General features: G+C 33.5%; 1 protein-coding gene across 9 annotated transcripts in view; it reads right to left on the bottom strand.

Moving 5' to 3' along the window:
- The window catches only part of GPHN (gephyrin), a 430,038-nt gene that overhangs the window by 128,012 nt on the left and 274,404 nt on the right, over nt 1-27,622 (bottom strand). For all 9 annotated transcript variants that reach the window (XM_010976627.3, XM_064486047.1, XM_064486048.1 and 6 more), the window contains one exon: nt 4,168-4,210. In XM_010976627.3, the coding sequence (XP_010974929.1) occupies nt 4,168-4,210 (43 nt within the window). The remainder of the gene's footprint in view (nt 1-4,167; nt 4,211-27,622) is intronic.

Raw genomic sequence — 27,622 nt, 5'->3', positions numbered from 1 at the left:
TTAGATTCCACATATAAGTGATGCCATATGGTGTTTTTCTTTCTCGTCTGGCTTACTTCACTTAGAATGACAATCTCCAGGACCATCCATGTTGCTGCAAATGGCATTATTCTTTTTTATGGCTGAGTAGTATTCCATTGTGTGTGTGTGTGTGTGTGTGTGTGTGTGTGTATGTCTGTGTGTACACCACTTCCTCTTTATCCAGTCATCTGTTGGTGGTTATTTAAGTTGCTTCCATGTCTTGGCTATTGTAAATAGTGCTGCTATGAACAATGAGGTGTGCATACTTTTTGAATTAGATATAAATGCCCAGGAGTGGTATTGCTGGATCAGATGGTAACTCTATCTTTAGTTTTTTAAGGAATCTCCATACTGTTTTCCATAGTGGCTGCACCATATTACATGCCCACCAATAGTGCAGAAGGGTTCCCTTTTCTCTACACCCTCATCAGCATTTATCGTATGGGGACTTTTTCTTTTTTTAACAATGGACATTCTGACTGGAATGAGATGGTACCTCACTGCAGTTTTTGATTTGCATTTCTCTAACAATTAGTGATGTTGAGAATCTTTTCATGTGCCTCTTGGCCATCTTTGTCTTCCCTGGAGAAATGTCTGCTTAGGACTTCCAACCATTTTTTGATTGGGTTGTTTTTTTTTTGTTATTGAGTTGTATGAGCTTTTTGTATATTCTGGAAAGTAAGCCTTTGTCAGTTGCATCATCTGCAAATACTTCCTCCCATTCTGTAGGCTGTCTTCTTGCTTTGTTTATAGTTTCCTTTGCTGTGCAAAAGCTTGTATGTTTAGTTAGGTTCCATTTGTTTATTTTTGCTTTTATTTCTATTGCCTTGGTAGACTGATTTAGGAGAACATTCCTACAAATCATGTGAGAGAATGTTTTGCTTATGTTTTCTTCTAGGAGGTTTATAGTGTCCTGCCTTATGTTTAAGTCTTTAAGCCATTTTGAGTTTATTTTTGTGTATGGTGTGAGGGAGTGTTCTAATCTCATTGATTTACTTCACTGATTTACAGTGGCTGTCCAGCTTTCCCAACACAACTTGCTGAAGAGACTGTCTCTTCTTCACTGTATGCTACTGTGTCCTTTGTCAAGATTAACTGACTGTAAGTATGTGAGTTTATTTCTGGGCTTTCTAGTCTGTTCCACTGATCCATAATGCTTGGCTTAATTTTGGACAGTCCTAAATGCTTCTATACAACTGCTGTCCTTTTAAACAGTTCAATAAGGGATCATCCAACAACAACAAATACAGGAAAATGTGACATTTATGAAGGCCGAAAAACATCACTAGTTGACATACTTTTGTGATTCCTTAAGTAGGGGTGAATGCCAGAATTGATTGACTCATCACATCCTCAGATGTTCATGGTCTGTATTTCAGCTCAGGCTGAAAACTGACGCAGGGAATTCTGATACCTGAAACCATCTATAATTACACAGCTTACTGTCTTCATTAGCATATTACTATTCCATCGTAATTTTCCAAAGTGTAATTTTACCATTACAGAAAATGCTTCTTTGGGAGATATAAGTTGTAAATAACTTTATTGCTTATTGCAGAAACTTCTTAAATAGAAAGAATCAAAAAAAAAAAAAAAAAAAACCCAGAAAAAACTGTTAACACACTGATTCTCAGAACTCCTCACTTTACAGTGTCCATGATTCCTAAATGATTATATTATGATTCCTATTTAATTCTAATCAAACCCCCACAATAAAAGATCTGCTTTAAATCAAACTCCAAAATCGCAAATATATCCTGAGTTTGCCCTCCCCTTTCTGAGACTCTGAGACTTTGCTGAAATGGCATTCTTCCTTATCAGAGTAAGAATAAACTCCGCTTTTCATCAACAGGTTGTTTTAACGACAGTTTTGAGGAGCTAAAGGAAAGTTATTTCCTACTTGGACAAAATTACCAAAGTTAACTTTCTTGGACAATTCTGGACAAACTCTGTTAGGTTTTAATTCTTCATTCTCTAGGATCCACTGATCTTTGTTTTGACACATTTTTTGATATGCTAAAAAAAGTTGATCATAGTTGTTCTTTATGCTAGCTACATTTTGGAAGTGTTTTACTTGAGGATAGTTCAGTAAATAAACAACCAAACAAAAAAAGATTAAAATAGAAGGAACAATAGAGGGTATACAAGAAGGATTGCCTAAGGGGAACTCAGAGAAGCCATCACAGAGGACATCATACTTGAACTGAGTCTGGAAGGATAAGCAAGAGTTTCCTAGGAAAATAAGGGGAATGGATATTTTATGCAGTGATGGAAAGGGTCCAAAGGAATAGAGGCAGGACAGCATTGAGAGAATGGGGAACTGCCAATAGAGTTTATATGACTGCAATATAGTATTACATGGCAAAGGAAGAAGAAAAGAAAGATAAAAGTAGACTAACTAAGCAATGAAATTAAGAAGTTCAGAGGTAGAACAGCTCATGGTGATGAAAAAGTCCTGGGCAAGGCTATGGGTATTAGTATAAGTTACGAAAGGCCTGTTGAGAGGAAAGACCTTAAATTATAGAATTCACAGAACTAAGAGGCTTCAATGCTGGAAGGGCTCTCCACATGGATCTAAATGACTATATGGATCATCTATGTGGCTATTTCAACCTAAGAAAACATGATCAGAAAAACCTGGACCATAATGTCATAATGTCCATCCAAAGTGATTAACAGCCAGTAAGCCAGTAAGAACACAACTAAAATTAAAGTGGTTTCTAACAGCACAAAGATTAGAAGTAAAGAAGATTTCAAAGAAATCTAGTAAGAAATTATTTTTGTTCCTAATCACCATAATCACTGTCAATAATCCATCATTACCTCAGGATCAACAATAAATGGAAATCATATGGTAATCATCAAAAATGCCATTTTCAAAGTTTATTTATTTCTATTGTTATATTTTAGTGAATATTCAATCATCACTTCCCTGACTCTTAGGTTTCTCAACCTTAAGGCTTACGAAGGTATAATAGGACTTTACCTCTCTTATAACTGAAGAGCCTTCATCGGATTCACATGTCTGTCAGATATGAAAACTCACAAAACTAATAAACAAGTTAAACATGCCTCTTTGCATTTATTTTTATGTAACTCTGATATACACGTCCGGGAGAAACAACTGCAGTGTGCTGGCCTAACAAATCAAGGGTTTCCAAGCTAAGGTCACAGATTCACAACACAGAGACGGGAAAATTTTACATTAAAGAAAGTAAAAAGAAACACATTTTTACCTATTTGAAGTTCTCCAATTAGTCTTTTGATTGTTAAATAATACATTGTGCTAGAAATAGAAATCATTCCATTTACTAAAGCTCCTAGTGGTGTATCTAATACCTATTTCAGCATGATCCTCCCATACGTCTTCTCTTGATTAAGATCAGGAATAAGATGAGATGATACCATTAATATTAAGTGACAGAGAACAATATTTTAAAAATTAGCATTTATACAGCACTTTTCTCTTAGGATCTCAAGGTTTTTAAGGTACAATCTCTGATCTTAACATCATTTCAAGGATACAGGTAAGAAAAAGCTATTTATAGTTCCTTTTTATAAGACACGAAAATGAATAATACACAAAGTTAAATGACTTCCACACAGATGCTGTTAGTGATAAAACAGAAAAATAAAATTAAGATTTTTTCATCCTTGCTTAAGGGTACTATGCTGTAAAAACATGCTGCCTGTAAAGAAAAGGCCCTTTAGGAATTCATATTCACAAAATGACTATGATGAACCCTCTTAGGAGTCTTTATTTATTTATTTTTTGTAATTAGATTCCTTTAGTGGAGTTACATTATTATTACTTTCAGTTAGTCTGTTTTCAAATTACTTTTTGGCAGTAAGGTGATTTATAAGAGGTTCTCATCTTAGAGTCACAGGAGCTCACTACTACCCTAACTAGTAGTGATATCAAAGTTCTGATGTCAGCATGCAAAGACAACTGGGATAGGGGAAATACTTATTAACATATTGATAATAATATATTTCGAAGGCAAAAGCTCTAACAGTCATATTTTTGATATACACTTTCCCCATTGCTCATCTTCATTCTTTTACCAAAATGCCATTTTTAGCTCTCTTTTCTGTTGTACCAGAAATTCTAATCCAGTAGTCCATCTAAAATAATGACATACTTACTGGCTCTGAGAATGTTCTCCTTGCTGCTGCACCTGGACTGGACCTGCAGAGAGAGCATAAACTCAGTAATTTAGGGCTCATAACATAGCCAGGCAGATATGTATGCATATTTAATGGGCAAACTTCTGAGGTCTAGGAGCAAAGGCTTTATGTATCTCTGATATCATAACATATTAATAAAAATGTTATTTATTCCACATATTTTAAATTTATCCTTTCTGTACTTTAAAGAAAGGACTGATTTCTAGAAAAGAAACTGGAGACCCAATATCATAAATGGGACAAAGGTAAAACCAAAGGCATTTTTTATTGTTGTGTATTTGAAATTAGTATATGGGAAAAAATTCAAGTTATCACATATTCAGTTATGAGTTCAGATCTAGAATAATAAAGGCACTGTGCGTATCTCTTGACTAAAATAATAATGCAATTCAAGTAACAAAGTTGTAATCAAATATTCCACAGCAGTCATTTTTAGTTACATGTGTTAGTAAGGGGAAATGAGAAATCCTCATATACAATACTTACATGTGATTCTAATGATCTTTGTTATTTACTGAATATAATAATTGATTACAATTATAATATTAGTTATGAAGGGTGTTTCCAGTGGAAATCAATGAAATGCAGATCATTTATTTATCAGTTCTTAGGTATATAGTTATCAATTAGAAACTAATGCTCTGATTCAAATATTTTAGGTCATAGTGGAACATTGTTTTAAATGTTGCAAAACTGATGAATTCAAGGACCATGTTGGATGGCATTAATACTTGTTAATTTCACAGGAAACTGTATTTACACTCCACACCTCTTCTTCCCACTCCGCAGCAGCTTGCCCCAAATGGATATATACACAACAAATTAATTTCTATTGCTTAAGACAATCTACTATTGTAATGAAACAAATTATGAAAGGAATGTTGCAACTTAGGGTGGGTTATGGTTGTCCTTCCCTGAAAAAAACAGTTGTTAATGTTTAAAGAAACAACAACAATAATAAAAAAGGCACAAACATACACACGAGAAAAACACACACACACCAAAAAAAGAAAAAAAAAAAAAGGGAAAAATAATTCCAGATGTTTAAGTTATTCTCTTTTGGCCCAGATTGTTTAATCAGTTTGAAATACACTAAAATGAAGAAGCTAATCTGGAAGATACTATTCTTTTACTTAAAGTTTTATTGAAGAACAATTCTGGACCAAATGGGAAAGAAATTAATGACTACTTAAAGAAAACAATACAAGAAGGAAGACACGAGAGCAAGGAAAAGAAAAAGAAGAGAGAGAGAGGTTTGAGGAAGTGGGGGTAAATCTAGAAGATAGAAAAAGTATGGCCTTATAGAAGAGGATAATATGTAACATATGTAAATATGTTCTGCTATTTCTTATTGAAAATTCATACTAAGAGGGTAAAGAGTGACAAATGAACTTGCTGCAAAATAAACAGGCAAGTTGGCATACCATGAAATGAAAATAAGTGTAACTATACCACTACAGCCTTAAAGGAGAAAAGAAACAAACACTAATAGACAAATTAATAAAACAAGCTGAATAAAGAGATAAACTACGTTTTAAAAAAGCGATTCAAAGAACACAAGAGAAAGCTAAAAGAGAGAAAAATCTGGGAGAGAGAAGGAAAAGAAAAGGGAAAATGTTGAAAGACAAAAACAGAGCTCAAAGAAGTCAAATGGAAGTCAAGAAAGTCTTCAACAAGATGTAGAAACAGAAGGAGCCCAAACCCATAGCGCAAAGCAATGTTTGCGAATGGAAAGCAGCTCCTTTGATCAGTAATAGTTACTCTTAAGTCGTAGCCTCTATTCCTCCAGAGTTCATCTTTAAGCCCTTCCAATCTAGAGTGGAGCTAGTGTATGGATAGAAACAAGAGATTTACAATGAACAGAACAGTTCAGATGAGTAGTTCAAATTGTCTCATCAAATGTTTCAACAGATTTGTATAATGTCTAAATGGAAATGGAGGTGAAGTACTACTTGGCTTTATCAAAAAAAAAGCAAACCAAACCAAAACCACAATAAAAAAAAACCCTCTCCTTTCCTTAGGTGGTTTAAAAAAATAACAAAAAATTCATTCATAGCATGAATTTAATAAAGAAACCCAAGTCCTGCTTTGTGGCATCTCAGTTTAGTATTAAATATTTCAAATAGTTTTGGAAGAGAAATTTGCATGATGAGAAGTATTCAATATTTTGATTCTGTGTATTTGTCTAAGTTCACAAATTGCCAACATCAGTATAACCAATGCTTTCTCATTTACAGTATATTGGCTATTTGACCCAGATTTGAGGGAAATCACTTTTAAAAATCAACAATTAAATGAACTACTTTACTTCAGTGATCTTGAGTATACATTAAAAATTGAGGAAATTAATTTTAAAAAATTTAATACTTATGTATGCAGTGGATGTCCCTCTGTCTTGTACCATGAAATGGATCATCTTTATAATATTTACTTAATTTTATAAAATCCCAATATGAAGATCTTCACTAACTCAAAATATAATGAGATTTACCTCAAAGAATAAAGTTGAGAAACAACTATTGTTCTTGTTCTCACAATGTGGATTATAAGTAAGATAACACAGGTCTGTCTCAAGATTTATGGTTTGTTGTTCTTCTTTATCTTACTCAATTTTCAGGGATTAAAAATGAAAGGTATGGTGTTGGATTATCTGTTACTTTATTCTTTTTTATTATGTTATACTATAATTAACACCTGACTTTATGATGTTGACAATTAATTTCCCTTTAAATTGGAATCAAAACTAAAATAATACGTAGAAACAGTATATTATATTTAAAGTCAATGGAGGAAATAAAAAAACACAAGAGATTTACTGGAAATATAGGTATTCATTTACTAATCAAGACTGCTTTCAGACAGCAAATAATTCATTTAATTCATTTCAACATGTGTTTACATGTATAATATAATTTTTGGTGAAGATCACATTGTCCATTAAGAAATCTTAAGCCGTGAAACAGAAAACAAAAGGGGGGAGAGCACGTAATAAATGGTAAAGAAAAAAAGTGAAAATGCTTTAAACAAAGCTGAGAAAATTTTAACAAACAACCACAATCTTTAGATACAGTTAGAGAAGTGACTTACCTTATGCTTAGGTCATAACAAGAATAGCACAGTGTTTTAAGTCAGCTCTTCATTATGGGAGGTACAATTGAAAGCCATAAGTTATAATAACATGAATTGCTACACAGAAATGAAGACTTTTTCAGCCCAACATGAAAAGCTAACTCTTAATGGGAGAACATTTCAACTTATGTTTAATGCAACATGAAGAACATTTGAGGTGTAAACATCAACACATGAATCTCACACCAATAAGAAACACATGAATCTCACACCAATAAGAGAGATAGTCCAATCTCTCAGGAACACAGAAGATTTAATCTGTGACCATAATTCGTGACACATAAGGGAAGGCACATCACTCTAACGTTGAAAGACGCATGCATAATGCATAACCATCCAGTGACAGCTGCCACCCCCAACCCCCATCCCACTTGTACACACACAAAGCCCACTAAGATACAGGGAAAGAATGTAGTGCCAAGCTGTTATGAAGAAAAGCAGGACACACGGAAGCGCAGCAGTGGTCATGTGATTTGAGAGGTGTTCTTCCCTTAAACCATCCCATCACCATGCTTATTTTAAAGAAGCCAGGAAAAGACCCCCTTCAATGCTGCAGTAGCTACGAGCCCCCAGCTTGAAGCTAGTGTGTGGAATTTTGATCACCGTTCCCTGCGATGTCAGGGGCTCTCCAGTGGAAGCCAGATGTGTAACACCAGTTAGTGGGGTACAAATGTGTGAGTAACAAACATCCTTTCCCTTCTGTGTATCACAGAAGTGAGGGAGGAGAGAAACAAATAAAGTAAAACCCATGTTAAGAATAGGTTCATAACAATATAAAGATGTATAAATATTAAAATGGAGATTACATTTGATTACAAGTTAATACAACTCAGGTTTCATAAAAACTGCCTCTATTTTGCTGCTCACCAGGCTGACTTGTATTCTTTTGCCTTGTAAATACTTGGAATAAATCTACACAACGTGGCTCATATTGAACGATTCTGAGCAGTTGGTCAGATGGGGGTCAGTCAAGAACAAAAGTCGTCATCTTCTTTGATGGATATTAAGAAAGCCCTGTTTATTTTTAGTATGATTTTACTGGCTGGCAGTTACATTTTAAATTAAAAATTAAGCTTCTGTATATCACTTATTTATGTAATCTGATCAATTCTATGGCAATAGTTTGGTTTAAATTTTAATCTTTTTACATTTTAGAAAGCAAGTAAGAAAGACTACTTACATAGAAATTGTTAGTAAGTTTCCTGTGTACTTTTCTCTACTGGTTATAAAACTTATTTAAAATGGGGCTGTTCCTGTCAATAACAGGGTCATAGGAGCTCATTAGAAAAAATTTCAACTTTGGTTTTCTATTGTTGATAATAGTAGTTAACTTGATCTGTTTTATTTTTTGTATAAGATGAGTTTTGATTCATGTGTGGCATGCAATTTAGTTAGCAGATTGCTTAAAAATCATTTACTTACATTACCATTTTCTCTCCCTCATCCTATTCTTAGCAGGCCAGAATATCTTGACCTTCCCTTTAGCATGTCTTTCTTATTTAGGGCTCTAGGCTGTTCTTTAATATACGTATCAGTGATTTTAGGCTATAAATATGGAAACATATGTCAGTAGTTGTTATGATCAGTGGAGTCACTGACAGCTGTGAAATAATTCTGTAATTATGTACCTTCCTCATAACTTCCTCATCAGCTCAAAATGGAGGCAAATTCTTATTTTTGATGGGAAGAAAAATAATTCATGTACAGTATTTTTCAATAGAGATTGACCAAAACTTTTTGAAAATGTCAGCCATTCAGCCACATATACTGGTAGAAACAAAGCCATGTACTCTAAGGCATGGAACAAAGTCTGAACTAGCTCCCCTAGAATATTCCTTGTACTCTTGAACTTTTAGACCTTAGACAATCTGTTCCCTCTCCCTGGAATACCCTGTTGTTTGTTTTCTGATCCAAATACTATTTGTCCTTTAAGATCCAGATTAAATTGTATTTGTTGCAAAAAAAAATTCCATTTCCTCAATCAGAAATAATCTCTTCTTTCTTTGAACTCTTTTAATAGCCTTACTGAGATACAATTTACCTACTATACAATTCACTCATTTTAAGCATACATTTGATGGTTTTTAATAAATATATGTGATTGTGCAACCACTGGTACAATGCAGTTTTAGGTTTACCTACATTCTTAAAATCTCTTAATTGAAGTTCTACTGTAAGAGTTACCACAGTTACTCATACTCTAATTATTGATGTGGGTCCCCAAATATGAAACCTGCAAGTTCTTGGGGAAGTGATCATGACTTTAATTCTCTTTATATTTCTTACTATGTTAAATATAGTGCTTTGTACAGAGAAAACATTTGCTAAATCTGAATGCTCATTTATTTTGTAGTAATTATGTTTTTTTCAATATCAGAAGATTAAAATTTATTTTTATAGTGTAAATATGATCATAGCAATTTCAGTACTATCTTAAAATTTTTTTTTTTTACTTATTTGGGCATGCTAGTATTAAGAGATATAATATAAAAAGTATGCAGATTATAGCTAAGAAGTATCTTAGTACCTACAGAATGATCTTAAGAATTTGGAAAACACATTACTATTAATATTGCTTAAGGTTAATCAAATAGTGACACTTGGATCCGGTAAGGTTATTCTATACCAAAGGTTTCAGGTCAGGTTAAGAAGAATCCTTATTTTCTAAGAGAACAGGATGTTCTGTATCTCATAGGTCAAGTCACCAGAATGACCGATGACAGAGATATTTAATGCATCATGGCCCTTTTGACTTAAATTTCTCTACCTTATTAAACTTATTTAAGAGTAACCTGTCTCTGAAAGAACAAACTTTGCCGAATACCATTTACTCATAAAAATAAAACTTAAGAGGATAGAGAAAGAGGGCCTTATTGGTATTTACTCAGATTATGTGCTTCTTTAGCCTACCTTGAAACAGAAAGAAAGGTTTGATTTAAACAACACTAATCCAACAACTCTACAATCCCAGACTCTTAAATTTTATTTCTTTCTCTTCTCATTTCTTATTGTAAACATGAAGAATTGGTCTAAAAAGCCTCTGTTCCACAGTCCCATCCATTTATCACTTTATCTGGATAAATTAGGATAGTATTGGCTAAGTATTTGGCTCATCTGAGCCTAATAATGATTTATCTGTGTTTAATTTGCATTTATGAATTCACACTACATCTCAACCGAAGAACTCAGAGTTTTGGCCTGTATGACAAGAAAGGCAGCATGATAAAGGAATGTCCTTTGTGGAGTTCAGTGGGATGGTTTCTGATAATGGTTTTTCCTTTTCCTAGCTGTATGACCTTAGACATGACATTAAATATCTTAGAGTTTTAATTTCCTTATCCATAAAATGGTAAGAATTAGACAGGATCATGTATGCAACAGTAAAAACTATTGTAAATGAAAAAGAGCAATACACATTTGAGTCATTATTATCCTTATGTAACTAAAAAAATTTATTTACTATTGTATCTTTTTATTTTACCTTGGTGGGGGGAGGTAATTACTTTTAGAGGAGGTACTGGAGATTGAACCTAGAACCTCAAGTATGCACTCTACCACTTGAGCTAACCCTCCCCTGCTATCCTTATGTAAATTTTAAGTCACCTAACATTTTCTATAGGTAGAAGCTGAGGCACAATGAGAATACAGAATTTGCTCCAGCTCATGCCATGAATCAGTGACAAATAACAGACTATAATTGAAAAAGGCTGAGTTTAGGTCTGATGTTACCTCTGCAATGATTAATCTAATTCTGTGCTATATGATTTTAATCAACTTATCTCACTTCTATGGGACTTAGTTTCTACATCTGCAAAAATGAGGATGTTTCCAGGGCTTTCAGCTGAGGTTCATGGACTCTTTGAGAGAATCTGTGCACAGAAGTCAGGGGTTCACTCACTGGTAAGGGGGAACAATTTTACCTAATTACATTTTACTATTTTCTTTCATTATGAGCTTAAGTGACAAACTACAGGAATATTAGTAGCATCAGTTGCTTCAAATTATTATGGCTATCTTAAAATTTTGTTCTTGTTCACCAAGACTTCAAATTAAGTAGTCTAGTGACTTGCTTCTAGATTTTGTTATCTACTGCATTAAAAAAGAGGTAGTATTATTTTGCCATAATTTATCTTTTATAGATATTTTGTTAATGATTTCAATTTACTTAGTTTTTGTAATCCCATTTATTTTATATCTTTAAAAGAATTTTTCTGAAAAAGGTCTGTAGGGTTTGCCACACTCCCAAATGGGTCTGCATGAGGAAAAAAGGTTAAAAAATTCTGAACTAGGTAACTTCTAAGCTTCCCTCTATCTCCAGGATTTTGTGGCTGTAAGAATCTCTACCACCTCCATCTGCTGCCCTTTATGAAGCCACATGAAAAAGAAGACCTCTTTTTGGTCACTGAAATAGGCAATTGCCCATTTAATAGACAGACCCTCTCAGGAGGAAAAAGATAGTATGGCTATTAAAAAGTTATAAAGCCCTTACACTCAAAAAAAATTTCTGCTTCACTTGCTCTTTTCCCATTGGTTTAGATAATTAATTAAATGGAATACTCATTTAATAGTCATCACATTTAAAACTATCTAACCAAAGGTGAACTTCACACACACAGACACACACACACACAAACACACACACGTGTGTGCGAATATGTATCCATAATTAAGTATTCTTTGAACTCTTAGTCATCTAAGTATAAGTCTTTGCAGGCACACAGACAGTATTTATAAGCAATACAATTTTACAAGTCTTTTCCAGAGGACCATTCTTAAGTGTTTTCCTACTGTCATATGTATTATCACTGTCTTACCTTCCACTTAGCTTTCCTAAGCTTAGGTCAATGTGAAAAATTCCTTTTTCAGTACTGACTTCTTAAAAAAGGAAGTTAAACTATGGCAAGTTACACACCTGGTGAGGTGAATAATTACCACTGAAAATCAAGTCTTTCTGCTGCTTTATGTGGTAACATGCTTAGTTCTGTAGTCTTAAAGAGAATACTAGAATATGTAGAACATACCTAAGAATAGAACTGATCACACCATGACTCAAGGGAATATGAATTTGAACATCAATGGTGAATATTCTTAACATATCTCCTATATAAAGATTTAATTCTAAATTCAGTCTGTCAACGACCTCTAGATAATTTTTAAATCCTAGGCTGGTCTCCCCTTGGTACCAACAATATTTGTGAGTTGATGTCTGCTCTGAAAATTTTAATGTTGATCATGATAAATATGAGGAAAACATACATTTAATTATATATATAACAAAGCTAAATAAAATATTTTTTGACTGTAGGGATTTCAAATTATTCACAACACAATTTCCCAATCTTGAGATGAACAATTGATTATTTTACAGAGTAATTTATCTTCATTCTAGAGATGAGAAAGCAAGGATTATTACTGGCTTTAGATCACATAGTAAAATAGTAACAGAGCTTAGCCCTCTTGCCTTCTAAATCTATTTCTCCGTACACTAGTAGATGATCTTATCTTTCCAATCTACCAGTGGCAATCATTGTATTCCTAATCAGACCTCGACTTTTCATTGCCTTTTTGCTCTTGACTATTTCTCTTAGCAATGAGAACTATTTAGACTAGGCATGTAGTAGTGAAGGAAAACTGAAAATGAAAGGCAGTCCAGGGAGTAACACTCTGGAGTCAGACTACCTGGATTTGAATCTTGGCTCTTTCATTATTAGCTGTTAACACTGGCTAAATCATAATCTCTCTCTGTCTTTGTTTTCTTACGTATAAAATGTGAATAACACCAATAACTATCTCATAGGGTTGCTGTGAAGAACATGAGATAATATGTATAAAGTGTTTGCTCAGAAGAATATCTGGCCCAGAGTGAACAGTGTATGAGTATTAGCTGTTAACTATGTTTGTTGTAGTTACTATATCATCCTTTTGTTTGGATGATATTCTGGACCTGTAATAAAAAATGCTGACTAATTTCTTTTGTGATTTTGACAGCTCTTATAAGTAAGATCAAGTAAGATTAGTTTAGGTAAGTATTTGAATAGAAAGTTTTAAAAAAACCTAATAAATTATATGAAATAGAGCCTTAAGAGATAGTCAATAATATAAAAACCTGAATTATTGAACACTTGTAATTATCATCATTTTCTGACACTTTGGGAAGAAAATTACATTAGTTCTCATTAAACATGAGTTTTGAAATACTGAGTTTCTAACTACATTTAATATTCTCCTTGATTTTCCTTGAAGGTAGCAGAATATGCCACCTGAAATGTGGCTTTTTGGCATAAAGATTATTTTGAGAAACAGCAGACATAGAAGAAGCTGTAAAAACTGAGCAGAAGTTATTCTTTTGTAAGGGAAATTTACATTTAGAAAATAAATTTCCATTTATACTGGAGTCTCAGTTCTCTGTACTTGGAAGAGAAGAATACTCTAAACCACAAGAGAATCTTATCAGTAGAGATAGCACCTATTTAAATATGCATAACAAACCTTACTGTTTTTTTTTGCAGGGGGGTAGGTACTTTGGTATATTTTTAAAATATTTATTTTAATGGAGGTACTGGGGATTGAACCTAGGATCTCCTGCATGCTAAGCATGCACTCTACCACTGAGCTATACCCTCCTCCTTAACAAACCTTATTGCTGTTTACTGTCCTTTTCCTGATAACATCTCAAAACTGGCCTTCCTGCCCCTCCACCTTTCTTTTGTCTTTATTTGAGGATGATATTTAAACTGGTGGTTTAGGATATCTTGGGGAGTTACTTCTCTTTCCCTGGGTAGCTCCTGAGTATACATAAGGTACACATGTTAAGATGCTTCCGTCTTCTCTTGTTAATCTGTCTTTTATCATAGGATGTCCCAGTAAAGAACTTAGAAAGGTAGATAGAAATTATTTTCCTTTCCTACACTTTCTTAAATGTCATGTCATATTACTTGTTTATTCATTAAAACAAAGCAAAACAAAAACTGCTTCAACTGAGTATAATATACCACGTAGGAGTACAGCTGTATTGTTTTCCTTTCTAAATCAAAGGCTGCTATATTGCAGTTGTTAAAAAAACCAAAATTCAGTTGAGAAAATGAGGATCTAATTGGCTTTATTCAACATTCCACAAATCTAGCAGCATCCTATCTAGTAATTATAAAGGAGCTCTGAGAAGCTGTGCAAAATGAAAGGTTTTTAGCAGCAGAAAGGGAGAAAGACAAGGAAGTCATCAAAAAAAAAAAGAAAGAAATATTTTAGGCTCGGCTACCCTCTTTGGGAGGAGTGGAGGAGGCAGGTGTCTGTTAGGTGGGTTGCCTCACCAGTGACAGGCAGGAAACCCCAGACTGACTAGTTAAAGGCCATATTCCTTGGAGATGCTGAAAATGCAATTAAGTTAGGTCTTGGTTTGATGTGGAGCTTAGCACAACTGACTCCATTTTGGGCTTGTTGTTTCTTTTTAAACCCAGCAAGAGTTAAAAAGTTGTGACTTTTATTTCTCTAAATGCTTAATTAGCATTAATAAGGCACATGGAAGATGTATAAAGGCAGAGACATTTTCAAAATGTATTAGGAATAGCAATGATTTAGAAAATGTTTAGGAAGTTCCTTTGATGACTAGAGATAAAAGCTAAGTTTTCTGAAGCCTTATATAGCAGCTATGTGTGGTGTATACTGTTAATCAAGCATCTAATGATCTAACAAAGTAAACAGTTAAAAGACATACCTTGATATTATTATTAGACTTTTGTCTACCTTATACATGTCCTTTCTATTTTCTCTGAATTCTCAAGTTTTTGATGTCTGGGCTAAATCAAATGGAAAGGCAGGAAATCTACTGCCATTAAAACTGAAATTCTAGCTTACAGAGAAGGGATAAATCTCTTAAAAGTTAATTTTTTTAAAGGGTAAAAATCATACAAATGATTTTATATTTGATTGTCATATAAATATAAAATGAACATGTCAAACATTTTAACTAAAGTGTTAATGAGAGGACCAAAAAGATGTTCTAACTGGTTCAAAGGAGAATTAAAAAAACACACATACACGGACCATCAGTAATGAAAAGAATTTTTAGATCAATTGGGCAAAAATCAATTGCATTTTCAACTGGACACAATATGCCTTTCTACAGATTAGTTTCATTTACATTGCTATTCAAATACTACAATTTAATGTTGTACAACAGCTCAGATGATGAACAGAAGAGATGATTCAGGATGCCCTAGACAAGACAGCCAATAATCTTTTTTATTTAGTTCAAAGTCCTTCACAATTTTACCTGAGAACTTTACGACCTGGGAGCACCTATTAATAGAATTTATGTCTGTTAACTGAATTCCAGTTTTTTTTGGAGAGTTTGTCCTGTAGCATACAACTTTGGTTTCTAAGCTTATATGCAATACCTACTGTAGTCATTTTTAAATGAATTGTAGTTTTTGTGTTGACTGTAATTTTAAAATAGTAGTTTACCATATTGAAAAAATGGAATAAATTTATATGAAATTCATATTATTTCTTTTTAAAATTTGATTTAAAGTATAATTTCCAAGGCCTCATACACAAAAATTTTTGTAGTTTTCTTTTTCATCCAAGTCCAGTAAAAACTCAGTTTGAATATAAACCTGATCTTGTCAAGACTGAATCATGAAAAATTTTTAAGGGAAAGAGAATACCCTTAATATTTATTAAATCTAGGTTGTCGGTGTATGGGTGTTTGTCAGATTATTTATTGTTCACTATCTATTTGAAATATTTCATTAAAAAATGAGAACTGTGAAAAAAAAGAAAAAAGGTAACTGATTCACCAAAGTATGCTGATATGAGGATGGCAATACTCATAAACCCTTTAGCTCAGATTTCTTATATTTAGAATTTGGGATCATCTGGATACTATTTTGCCCTTTTTATTCTAAGAACAAATAGAATGCCAATGTCTTTAACCCTTATATTTCTCATCTTTTTCTTCACGAAGTATATATTGGACTGAGAATGCTATTAAATTGTAACCACTGTCCTTGGCAGTTTCACCATTAACCAGCTTAATCCCTCACCCTTCTCAGAGTTGCTTCAGGAAGCTTTGTTGTGCCTTGAGTTGCTCAGTTGTTACATGAGGAATAAAATTAAGTCAAACCCCACAGAAACTCATCCGCCAGAGCTTTCCAACTCCTATATCTCTTAAACACTAGCTGTTCTTAAAATTTTTTCCACATAGGGAATTCTTCAATAATAATTCTTCCTTCTATATGTGCCTCTTTATTCTTTAATTATACCACATTCTCTATAGAACTCCCTACTTTCTCCTCTCTTTTCTTCAATTCACCATCCTTGTTTCTTTCTGTTAAATGTTAACAGCAATTAACATGGGAGAGTTCAAGGGTGATTTTCTTCCCTCTTTCCTTATCTGTATTCTTCATTGAACATGTGAAAAACAAGTTATTGAAAATGAAAGAAAAATTGAAACTGTCATTGAAAATGACAGACATTTGATTTTTTAAAAAATTCTAAATTTCAAACCTTTTAGCATAATAAGGATTGACCATTATAGTATTTGTTCAAGTCAGTCTCTGTCAATTGCTGATTGGTTTTGAATCATCAACACATCCTTCCTCAGTCCTTCCTCTGCATACATATCTTCAATATTTAAGATTAGTTTACAGTCTATAATCAGAGAATAGCTATGAAGCTAACTGGTTTTATAATCCGGAACTCTAGACTCATTAGCATTATGTTTTGACTCAACTAAGCTGAAAAAGGCATATATATTCTTTAGTCTTTTCACAGGGTGACGATATGACTTAGAAGTTTTACAAACAGAGATGTTATATCTAATTAATTTATGCTAGCTTCATTCAGATTAACTCTCTTGTATTCCTATGAACAATTTGGCCTAGAATTTAGGCACAGTATATGGCTGGGTCACCACAGTTAAACACCAAAGCAGCTGCACTCATTCCATTTTGTTCTTTTAGAGCAAAATTTTATACACACACACGCACATACATATACACATATACATACACACACACACACACACACACACACATTTTAACAACACTTACTAAGATTCATACTCTTTCTCAGTGTCTGAGATGGATTCTCATTGAAAAGGGAAAGGAAACAAGAAATAGATAAAAAAGGCAAGTAGTTTCTTTTACAAAACACACACACATACAAGGAAAGGGGAAAGAAGCATAGAAAAGAGTAAAGTGTAGGGAACTGCAGTAAGAAGATGGGTGAATGTAAATGAGATAAAAAAAAATAACAGAACGAGGATTCTTAGAGATTATTCTCTTCACATTTCTTACTTCAACCTTCAGAACACATGGCAGACCTTAAAAACACCAATATCATCCCTGATCTGAAATCGTCTTCTAACATCAAAAAGCATAGTTTATAAAATTTAAAAAGCTGTATGTGTAGGAAAAAAGACAGGTATTTTGAATCATATCATGACTAATCTTAAGGGCAGTGGCAAAACTTCCCTTTATGGATAGAATGTTCAAAAGGAAGCCGCAATGATTTCAAACATAACTTAAAGCAATGACATACTATAACCAAATCTACCAGGATAAATGACTCAGTAAACCAAAGCCCTAGTAGATAACTCTAGCTGGGGAACATTTCTGACCAAAGCCTCAAAACAGAGAGATCTCAGTTATGTCTGAAAGATAGATGATTACAAGTGAAAGGATAGTGATATAGGTGGATGAAAAGAGTGGTACCTATGTGTCCAAGAACACTTTAGAAATGCTATCACTGACCCGTAACAGTGAGAATGGCTACAGAGACTCCTGCTACATGGTAGCAGCTGAGGTTTAACAAACAACCCAAGATTCTTTTGGCTTGTCCTTTGAACTCCTGAACTATGCTACATGGCTTTAAAAAGATGAATTAAGATTACAGATAAAACTTGCTATGTATGAAGGGAAATGAGCTAAAGGAGGCCATTTAGATTCTGTGCTTCTGGTCATATGTTATTTTTTATTTGTTCAGACTTCATTAACCTTCACATCAAGGTTGGAGTAACTGACAGTTGTGGTGGTTCAATTACTGTCCTTACATTTATTTGGGAACAGACTGATATAAATTAAGCAAAACTTAATAATTCATGCCCAGAAAAATGATTTAGGAATATAAAGATTAAATGCCCAATTCAGGACCATTCACTTCCTTTCCAACTTTTCAAGATGAAACTGTAATGTGAAAGGAAAAAAAAAAGGTTTTCTTTCACTTCAAAAAATAGCATGTATTTATTTTCTAGTAAACAAAAAAATGCATACATGAAAAAAGATGAATGCTTAATGAAACTAATGAAGGGTGCTAATCACTTATCATTAAACCAATGCTCTTAATAAACATTTAAAATATTAAAGGCAATTATATGATTGTTTTAAAAAAGTCTGAAACTGTCATGGATATGAAGGAGTTAAGTCATGTTTGATATATTAAACGCTGGATGATTAGGCTGTGAAATCTGATGGCAAGACAATGAAAACCAGTCTCAATTTGACCCAAACTACTTCAGACTCTGTGCCATGTATTTGAGATTAAAAATTGACTCAACATTTTTTCTTACAACCTCTTTCAGGTCTCAATGGCATCCTTTTTTCTCTCCCACTCATGTGCATTCTTTGAAGGGATGCCTACCTCCACAACTGAGAAGTACCAGTGACTAATTTAGCAGCATCTGACTGCAAAAGACCATTTTTTCCTTTCAGTTCCCACACTGATTCCTGCGGAATTCCCTTCTCTGTCAAAAACTGTACAGAAGCTCATCATTAATTGCTGCAGCTTTAATACTAAATTCAAAGGGCTAGATCGCTATAAGAATTTATCTGTCAGTGCAGATATACATAGCAGCGTTCTCAAAGAGCCATGCATTAGTTCATGCCATGCTTCTCAACAAGAACAGTTAGGCATGGCAGCCCAAACAGAATTAGATCTAATTGCTGTGTGCTGGGATAGCAGCAAGTGGCCAAAGAGAGAAAAAAAAAGGCAGCAAGCCTGATTTTTATGACTCTAGAAAATACTGAGTGCAGAATGGCATGGACAAAATTTCAAAAATAGACCCTTCTTTTCTTATCCTAAGGCAGACTTAGAGAAACAGAACAAGGAAAATTGCTAATATAATTGAAAACGATGGTTATGGAAGTCCACATGAATCTGAATTCCATTCAGCGCTTCATGGAACATGAATCCAAAAACATCTTTAAGGTCTTTCTAAATTAACCCTAGTTCTATAAGTTGTTGCTTATGCTCTGCAACTATTTAATATGGGAAAGTCAGAATAAGTGACCAATTTTAAAATACTGAAGTGGAAAAGGGAATGAAAAACCAGGGCTTGCTTCCTTTCTCCATCTCTCCCTTTCTTCTCTTCCCTTTACCTCCCCTTTCTTTTTTCTTTTTTTTGAAATAATGCAAAACATCTGAATACCAACATACCTACTTCTTTTCTCCTCTCAGTTCCAAGGGATATATGCAATATTAGTTTTCCTATTCACAATACACACCCAGCTCTGTTATATTAAAAATAATATTATTTTATATAATAACATTACCATGTTTCATAATTCTTTGCTTTCTGTAGTAACAAAAGTCACATGGAAATTAAGTCAAAAGCACTTTAAAAGGTAGATTCATAAATGATGCAAGCACATATATTTCAAAAGCTGTATGGGATTTCAAATTATCATCCAATGCATTGATACTTATTCCTGGATAAGAAACACGTTGCTGAAAAACTAAACAGAAGTCTGGGTTCCTGAAATATTTAAGCCTTAGAGAAGTAGTCAATATGATAAAAAGGGCATACCTATGAAATACTCTGATGTTATACACATGTAATTACACAAGTTGAACTTGTCAAAGTTAATGGAAAGAACATTACCATACATTAATGATTTTAATTTCTGGCTTAGCCTATTGATGATAGAGTGCCCTGTGGAAAAATCCTCAACAGTTCTTTATAATGCTAAATTATGTAATTCTTGTTAAAAATGAGAATAAAATGAAAATTCTTAGAGAGATGCTGACAAAATACAAAATAATACTGTCTAAAACACTCTTAAATAATAGACATTGTACACATAGGATTATCAAGACTCTAATTATTATAGATCTACTTTGGAGAATGAGAGCTGCAACTGTAAAACAGAGCTGCAATTGTGAATTGTAATTGTGTTATTAGATAACATAGGTAAGCACCTAAAATACATGGGAAAGCCTATCAGTATGATCAAAATAGATTCCATAGGATTCAAACCATACCCTTAAACTCAATTAAGTGGACTTAAAAATATACAAATTCCTTTTCATAAAGGGAATCTAATACCCTTTGCATATGCTATTTATCCTGACCTATACTATTTACTGAAGTCATCCGTCTCCCAGGGTTTCCTATACCACTCCAGGGTATTAGATAACTTAGCAGAGCAGAGGAGAGCATTTAAGGGGTGAAATTAGCATTCTCCCCCATAAGTAATGTAAATAAAAAGTACTACCATGCTTTGTCTTCATCTCTCCTTTCCAAAGAGGTGTGTACTTGGCAAATAAATTAAATAGGTCTTACCACCAACTTAGAATAACTGACATTTCTGTGTAGAAAAAATGTGGCCTAAAGAAATATTATGGCATTTTTAAAGTTATAAGGCCCCAAGAACTCAAATCTATTCCAGGAAAATCTTCCCTATGCAAGCTATTTTCTGAGACTTACCAATAATTTGGTAAATTCTAAAACAACTACCCGATGACTATTTTGTGAACACAGGACCCCAAAATGGTGATTTTCCTAGAGATATTTTTGATCCTACACTGAATAGCTTTAATTTTCAGAGTCAAAGGCATTTCCTCTAGTAATATTTTCAAACACCACGGCCTAAATACATAGAATATGATTTAAAAAAATAGACAACATTCCAATTTGTAAAATCCTTAAGTAGGGCTCCATATTTAATTTTTGCTATATTCTCTTTATACCTAATATGGTAATATCTACTCCACAGTGTAGATTTCAAGAGACACTTGATGACTAATCATGACTTACTGATAGTGTTAGCAGCACTGAAAGTATAAACAATTAAGTAAAAATAACTACCATATCAATTTTAATTTTTACATTAATTCAGGGCATCAAAATCCATTAAAGACTTTCAAGCTCATAGTATGTTTTTTATCTGCATTTGGCACTCTAACTGAACTTTCATGTAGAAAGCAAAATGCACACAAGATAATCAAGATCCAATTCCTTTAAAATTGTACCATTAATATTTTAACAGGATTAAAAATCCTGTTTGATACATTCATTGTAAATTAACTTTCTCACGAATAGACCAGGCAGTAGAAATCAGCTCTTTTAATTCAGTCATATATTTGCTTCACTTTGTTCAGCTAGTTCAAAGACCTGTACCTTGTTTACAAGATACTAAAGACACAGAAGGCATTTTATACATCAGAAAAATCAGCATTCACTAGAAAGAGGTATTAGAAATAATAATATACTATAGAAAATATACTGAAACTTAACTATATAGGCATAAACCCTTGATATAAACATCTGATTTATAAATTCATTGACCTAACACTGATTGATGATGCTGAGGAAAAGTCCTTGCCCCAAATTGCCAGAGTTTTCCTCTCCCTTTATTTTCCACTACAGTAAGTATTCTAAAGTTGTCCTATTTGAGCTGTTAGAGGGAGAAAACAGAATGTAAGGTCCTGTTGCCAATCAGAATTTGCCAGGGTAAAAATGTCTTGGAGTAAGTTGGATTCTGTTAGAGGTTAAAATGCATTTTCCCAAGAATTAATGTTATAAATACTACACAGATTCTACATTAATCCACATATGTCTAACCTTCAGTTCAGTCATATCTTAGCACCACTTCAGGTTATTAAGGGTTATATAAAATTTTGAACACTAGCCTAGAAATCTGGTAACCATTTATGACGTTGTTTCAATTGGAAAGTGCTGTGGCCCACTTATAAATTGGTGAGTCCCTGCAGAGTATGACATATAATGGAACTCAAGTGCAATATAATGAATGGCTTTAGGATATGCTACCCCAAAATATGGCATCTTGGCAAACTGAATTAAACTAAAGAAATATGAGAAAATGGCAGAAAGAAGAAAGTCTCTCTGTCCTTCCTCCACCCTTCTCCCTTGAAAAATGTCAGAAGACCCTCAAATGAGAGGTGCCCTTCCTATACCCTGAGGAAAGGAGCATCCTTTTCTCCGAGATAGAAGGACAACAAGACTAAGATAAACATACCTTACTAAATTTGCCCCATATTTTTCCATGACTGTCCACTCCTCATCAAACCTAGCATAATGGCACTCAGGTTTAACTATTTCTTGACTCTGAATTTCCTTATGAAGACTCTTATGTCATGTAAAACTTATATTAAATAAGGTTCTATGCTTCTTTTCTGTGAATCTGTTTTTGTCAGTTTAATTTTCAGATCCAATCAGGGACCTTAGGAGGGTCAAGGGAAAGTTTTTCCTACCCTAAAATAATAATTATAATAAAAAAGCACTATTCTTTCTAGCCATAATCTTCAGTGAGGCTGGGTGTATGTGCATAAGTTATCCAGCCACTAAATAGGAAAGTGATTTTGGGGAAAAAGATGAGATAAAAACAGGAGAAGACAATCAATTGGTTCAATGAAAAGAAAGATATCTCATAGATAGATGTTATATATATCACATTTAATACACTAGACAATGATTAGGAAAAAGAAGCAGGGCAGGAGTGGCACAGGGATTGATGTTAACTTGGGTTGAGTTGATAATGGAACTAAAATAATTGATTTTTCAGTCAGGTTGTGGCTAATGACCATATGAAAAACACATTTTACTATGTCACTAAAGTAGTATATGTCTGACAGAGTTAGTTTAAACTAAAAATAACTTAACCTTTGGGCCTTCATTATGACAATCAGTTTTGATGATGATGATGGTAATAATAATAATAATAATAATAATAGTAATAATAATAAATATTGAGTATTCATATCAGGCTCTTCACTAAGCAATATTAAGCAATTTAATCCATAAGGTATCCAAAAAAGTGGCATCACTCCCATTTTATAGAAATATGAAGTGCAGACATGTTAACAATCAAGTGCTTAAGATTGCAAAGATAGTAAGAGGCAGGGCTTGTTTTAAATCTAAGGCTGGATTCAAATCTAGCCCAATCGCAAACTTTTAAGCACAATGCCAAGTTGATCTTCAGTAAGTTTATTTCAATACTGTGAGAAAACCAATAAAATATTAATAAATGACAAAGCATGAACATCTTCAGAATATGGTGAGAAGCTTGTCAAACTTGATCCTTTCAGAAAAATCAAAAGTTTATTTTAAAAAACTCAAATAAAAACATGCCTCGTACTCTCAACTCTTGGATTCATGTTGTAAGCATGGGGCTATTTAGAGATTCTAGTATCCAAAGAATAAGGTTATAGGGAGAACTCCCAAAGAAGAAATTTTAAGTAGGACTTTAAATAACAAATGGCTTCAAGAATCACTGAGCTACTTAAAAAGCAAAGAAAGAATTACTACATCTTTCTCAGTTCTGGGAAAGAGTTAAGCCCTGATGCCCTATACATCCATTATATATAATGAATTAACTTTTCTTTTATGAATCTAGACTGGCACTATCTTCATAGGAGCTTGAGAAAACAGCCACACAAATCACTTCTTGTTCTGTGGTTTAAATGAGGAACTCTGGTTGAGAAGTGCTTTCCAAGGGGTGAGGAGGGTGCAGGGTGCAGGGTGCAGGAAAGGTGACTAGAGAAAACAGGTCATTCTATATGCTGAAGTACAGGTTATATATTCTATTGTACGCAAATGGATATTTTTATGAACAAGTAAAAAAAAATTTACACCGCTAATGGTCAAGAAAAAAAGTATTACCTGAATCTTTACAAATTAGAGCAGGATTGGTTGTAAACCAAACCTGTCTGTAAATCTATGGGTATGAACCACAGCAGAGCATGACCATGAACTGCTTAATAGTCATCAACCCTCTGTAATTTACAGAAAGCTGTGCAAGTATGCACTGGTATTATTTCCCATACAGAAGAGACAAATGGAGACACAGTGCTGGTCTGTGGTACAGAAGGGCATAAGAAGAAAAAGACGGTGGAGTAAAACAATAATCACTTTGATGTCAATTTCCCTCACTATTGGATACAGAGCAATAAAAAAAGCTACTGGAAATTTGTATGTTGATCCTTCTTTTGATTTAAGTTGCCTGTCAATACTCCCTTTGTATCTTGGTAATAGATGAAGATGAGGCCTCTAAACAACTTATTTATCAATCAATAACACTACATTCTGACTACAATTTTGTTGAAAGCTAAGCAAGAAACACTGTTACTGATTTAACAATAAACCTCAGCTTTCCATTTTTTTTTTTTTTTTTTTTTTGCTTGTGTACCAATTCTCATTTCCATGTGAATTCCCATCTGGATTTATGAGAGCATGATTTTTCACTTTTAGTTCCCAGTGTTTTTCAAACAAGATGTCAAGGAGACTGATTGGGGTCACAGAGAACAAAGCTGCATTGTTCAACGTAAACTTCAAATTTCAACAATAGAGCAAGAAAGTCAATTCTACAGTTTGAGACACCTCTTTCCTATTACATCCAAGGTCAATAAGAAATTAAAGTTGTAGAGATTGGGATAACTGATTGAGCCCACTCTGAAGAAAAAGTGACCCAGTTATCCCTGTTATTTATTTAAAAATGGATCATCAGAGTAGACCGTAGACATAGGCAGTATAGAATTAAGATGTTGTACCAGACCTAGATTAATATATATTTCAGGTGATTAGAAAAATGCATACAAATTTTAGGGAAATTTGATACATATATAATGAGATATTTGAGCCTGGGTTCTAACTCACTATTTGGTCAATATGTGTTTATTAAATGTGAATTGTGTGCTAGATCACATAAAGAAGTCAATGTCTTTACTCAACCAGGTTTCATAATCTAGTAACAAAGTGAACACTATTAAAGATATAGCAATTAGGGTATAATTAAATGTCACTCATTCAACCTATACTTACTATCTACAGTTTGCCCGAAACTAATCTAGCCTGTTGAATTATAAGTTAAAAAGGAAGCAGCCTCTGGTTTCCAGGAGTTCACAATAAAATAGAGAGAGACACACAAAACATACAATTACTATACACCATGATAACTACTGTAACAGAACTTAGTACAAACTGCTATGGGGATATGTAAGAGATGCTCCTAACTCAGATGGGGGTGGGGGATGAGGGAGATGATCAGAGAAGGTTCCCTGGAGCTGGGATATATGAACACAGTTTTGAGGGACAATTATAATATAGGTGAAGAAAAGATGGGAAAGTTAGAGATTAGTCTGACATTACAGGAAAGAAGGGAAACAAAGGGAATCCAATAATTTAGCTACTGCTGTATTCCAAGTCTAAGGTGATTAGGGCTTAGAACATCTAAGTTAGAGATGAAATAGATATTTATATTTATGCTTACTATGTCCCAGATACTGTACTAGATTTTACATAAATTATCTATCAATTCTTCCTGACACCCAGAGGTGGAAAATTCATAAACTTCAGAAAAGTTGATTGATTTGTTTAAAGTCACTCACCATTCCCAAATATTTTTTGAGTGCCTCCTATGTGACACACCAAGTTCAATACTCAGTAAAGCCAGAATCCGAAAGTGGATCTGGCTACAAAGTTCACTGTAGGTATTAGAAGTAAGAATAATTCAAAGGAAGAAATAACAAAAATGACAAAATTTAATGACACACTGTCAAAGATGAAAAGTAAGGATGAATAAAAAATAACTAGAAGATTTTTATGCTGGGAAGCTTTAAGAACATGATAGAAGGGATTGAGACAGCAGAGTTGGATATACTAAGTTTGAAAGCATAAAAAGACATTCAAATAGCAGCTAGAAATATAAGTATGAATGCAAGTGAGCCATGTCACTTTAATGCATACTATAGAGTCAATATATATTTGGGCTCCAAGTATCCATCTCTAATTCATTAATTTTATTTGTAAATTCTCTATATCATAGGAAAAATGACAACATCATGACAATAAGATAATCTGTATTTGCATAAAGCTGGATTTCCACATAAGGAAAAGAGATTCTACCTGCCTGCTTATCTCTCTCTCTCTCTCTCCAGCTATATCTGTATCTTCTCTCAAAGATTATATATAGTTTAAATCTTAGTTTTAAGACACTTACCTCAAAAACTTCTTAAACTTTTTATCTGGGCATTAATGCATTAATATTTCCTCATCTTAAAGTTTAGAATTCTCACGTCTAACTTCCATTGATGACCCTCTTTTGTATTTCAAATGACCAGAGTACGAGGCCGCGAGGATAAGCAGAAATTCATTAGTGTCAACTACAATTGTTTTGTGATGGAAATATCCACTGTCTTTTGTCAAAAATGATCAACCAATTCTTTTAAATTCTTTTTTCGAGAATGTTTTGCTTAGATTTATCAAATATCCTTGTCAAAGAGAAGTCATGTGCTTTCCCATTGTCTTTATGGCTGGCCACTTATTTGGATGCCAGAGAGAAATGTATATTTCATTTTCTTATTTTGACCGAAACAATTCAAATACTCCAATTCGTTTATAAAGATTCCAGAGAGGTAGGAGTTAAGAGACTTTGGTAGCATCAGTTGCAGAGTTTTCAAAAGATACATTTCTAACAGATCTCTTCACACTATTTCCAAATTCCCAACTATTACATACAAACCGCATGAAAATAATTCACATAAGTGTGAAAGGAAAGAGTGGAACATCATGAACAACTATATTGAAATAAATAAGAAATCAATTATTAAAAGATTTTCTGTGAGGATTTTATAAAGTAGAAAATCTTCTCACAGTGTAGAATAATCGCCTTATGAATCTTTACTGTATTAGTTTCTTCCAAATTTAAACAGTTTGTGGTTCTACTGATATTTAAAAAAATGGTCCCATTTTTCCTTTTGAAACAGGAAATGCTATTGTGTTTAAAGTTCTGTTTTCTTCCCTCTCTTCTTTCCTTCTTTTCTTCCTCCTTTTCCTTCCTTGAATCTAATCTACAACTCAACTGAAACTTGCATTTGCAGAAGCTCTAAACTGTCAATCAAAATTTGTTTAGATCAGAACTGATGTAGTAAGAGTGGATTTAAGAGTTCAAAGTGTAGCTGTTCCGCATGTTACAACTTAAAAGTGCCACCATTTTTTTAGGTAGCTAAAATTTCTTAAGCATTCAGTAAATATATAAGTTTCAGACTCTGT

The sequence above is a fragment of the Camelus dromedarius genome, chromosome 5 (assembly GCF_036321535.1).
Source record: "Camelus dromedarius isolate mCamDro1 chromosome 5, mCamDro1.pat, whole genome shotgun sequence".
In the NCBI taxonomy this organism is placed as follows: domain Eukaryota; kingdom Metazoa; phylum Chordata; class Mammalia; order Artiodactyla; family Camelidae; genus Camelus; species Camelus dromedarius.
This window is presented reverse-complemented; position numbering and strand designations above follow the sequence as displayed.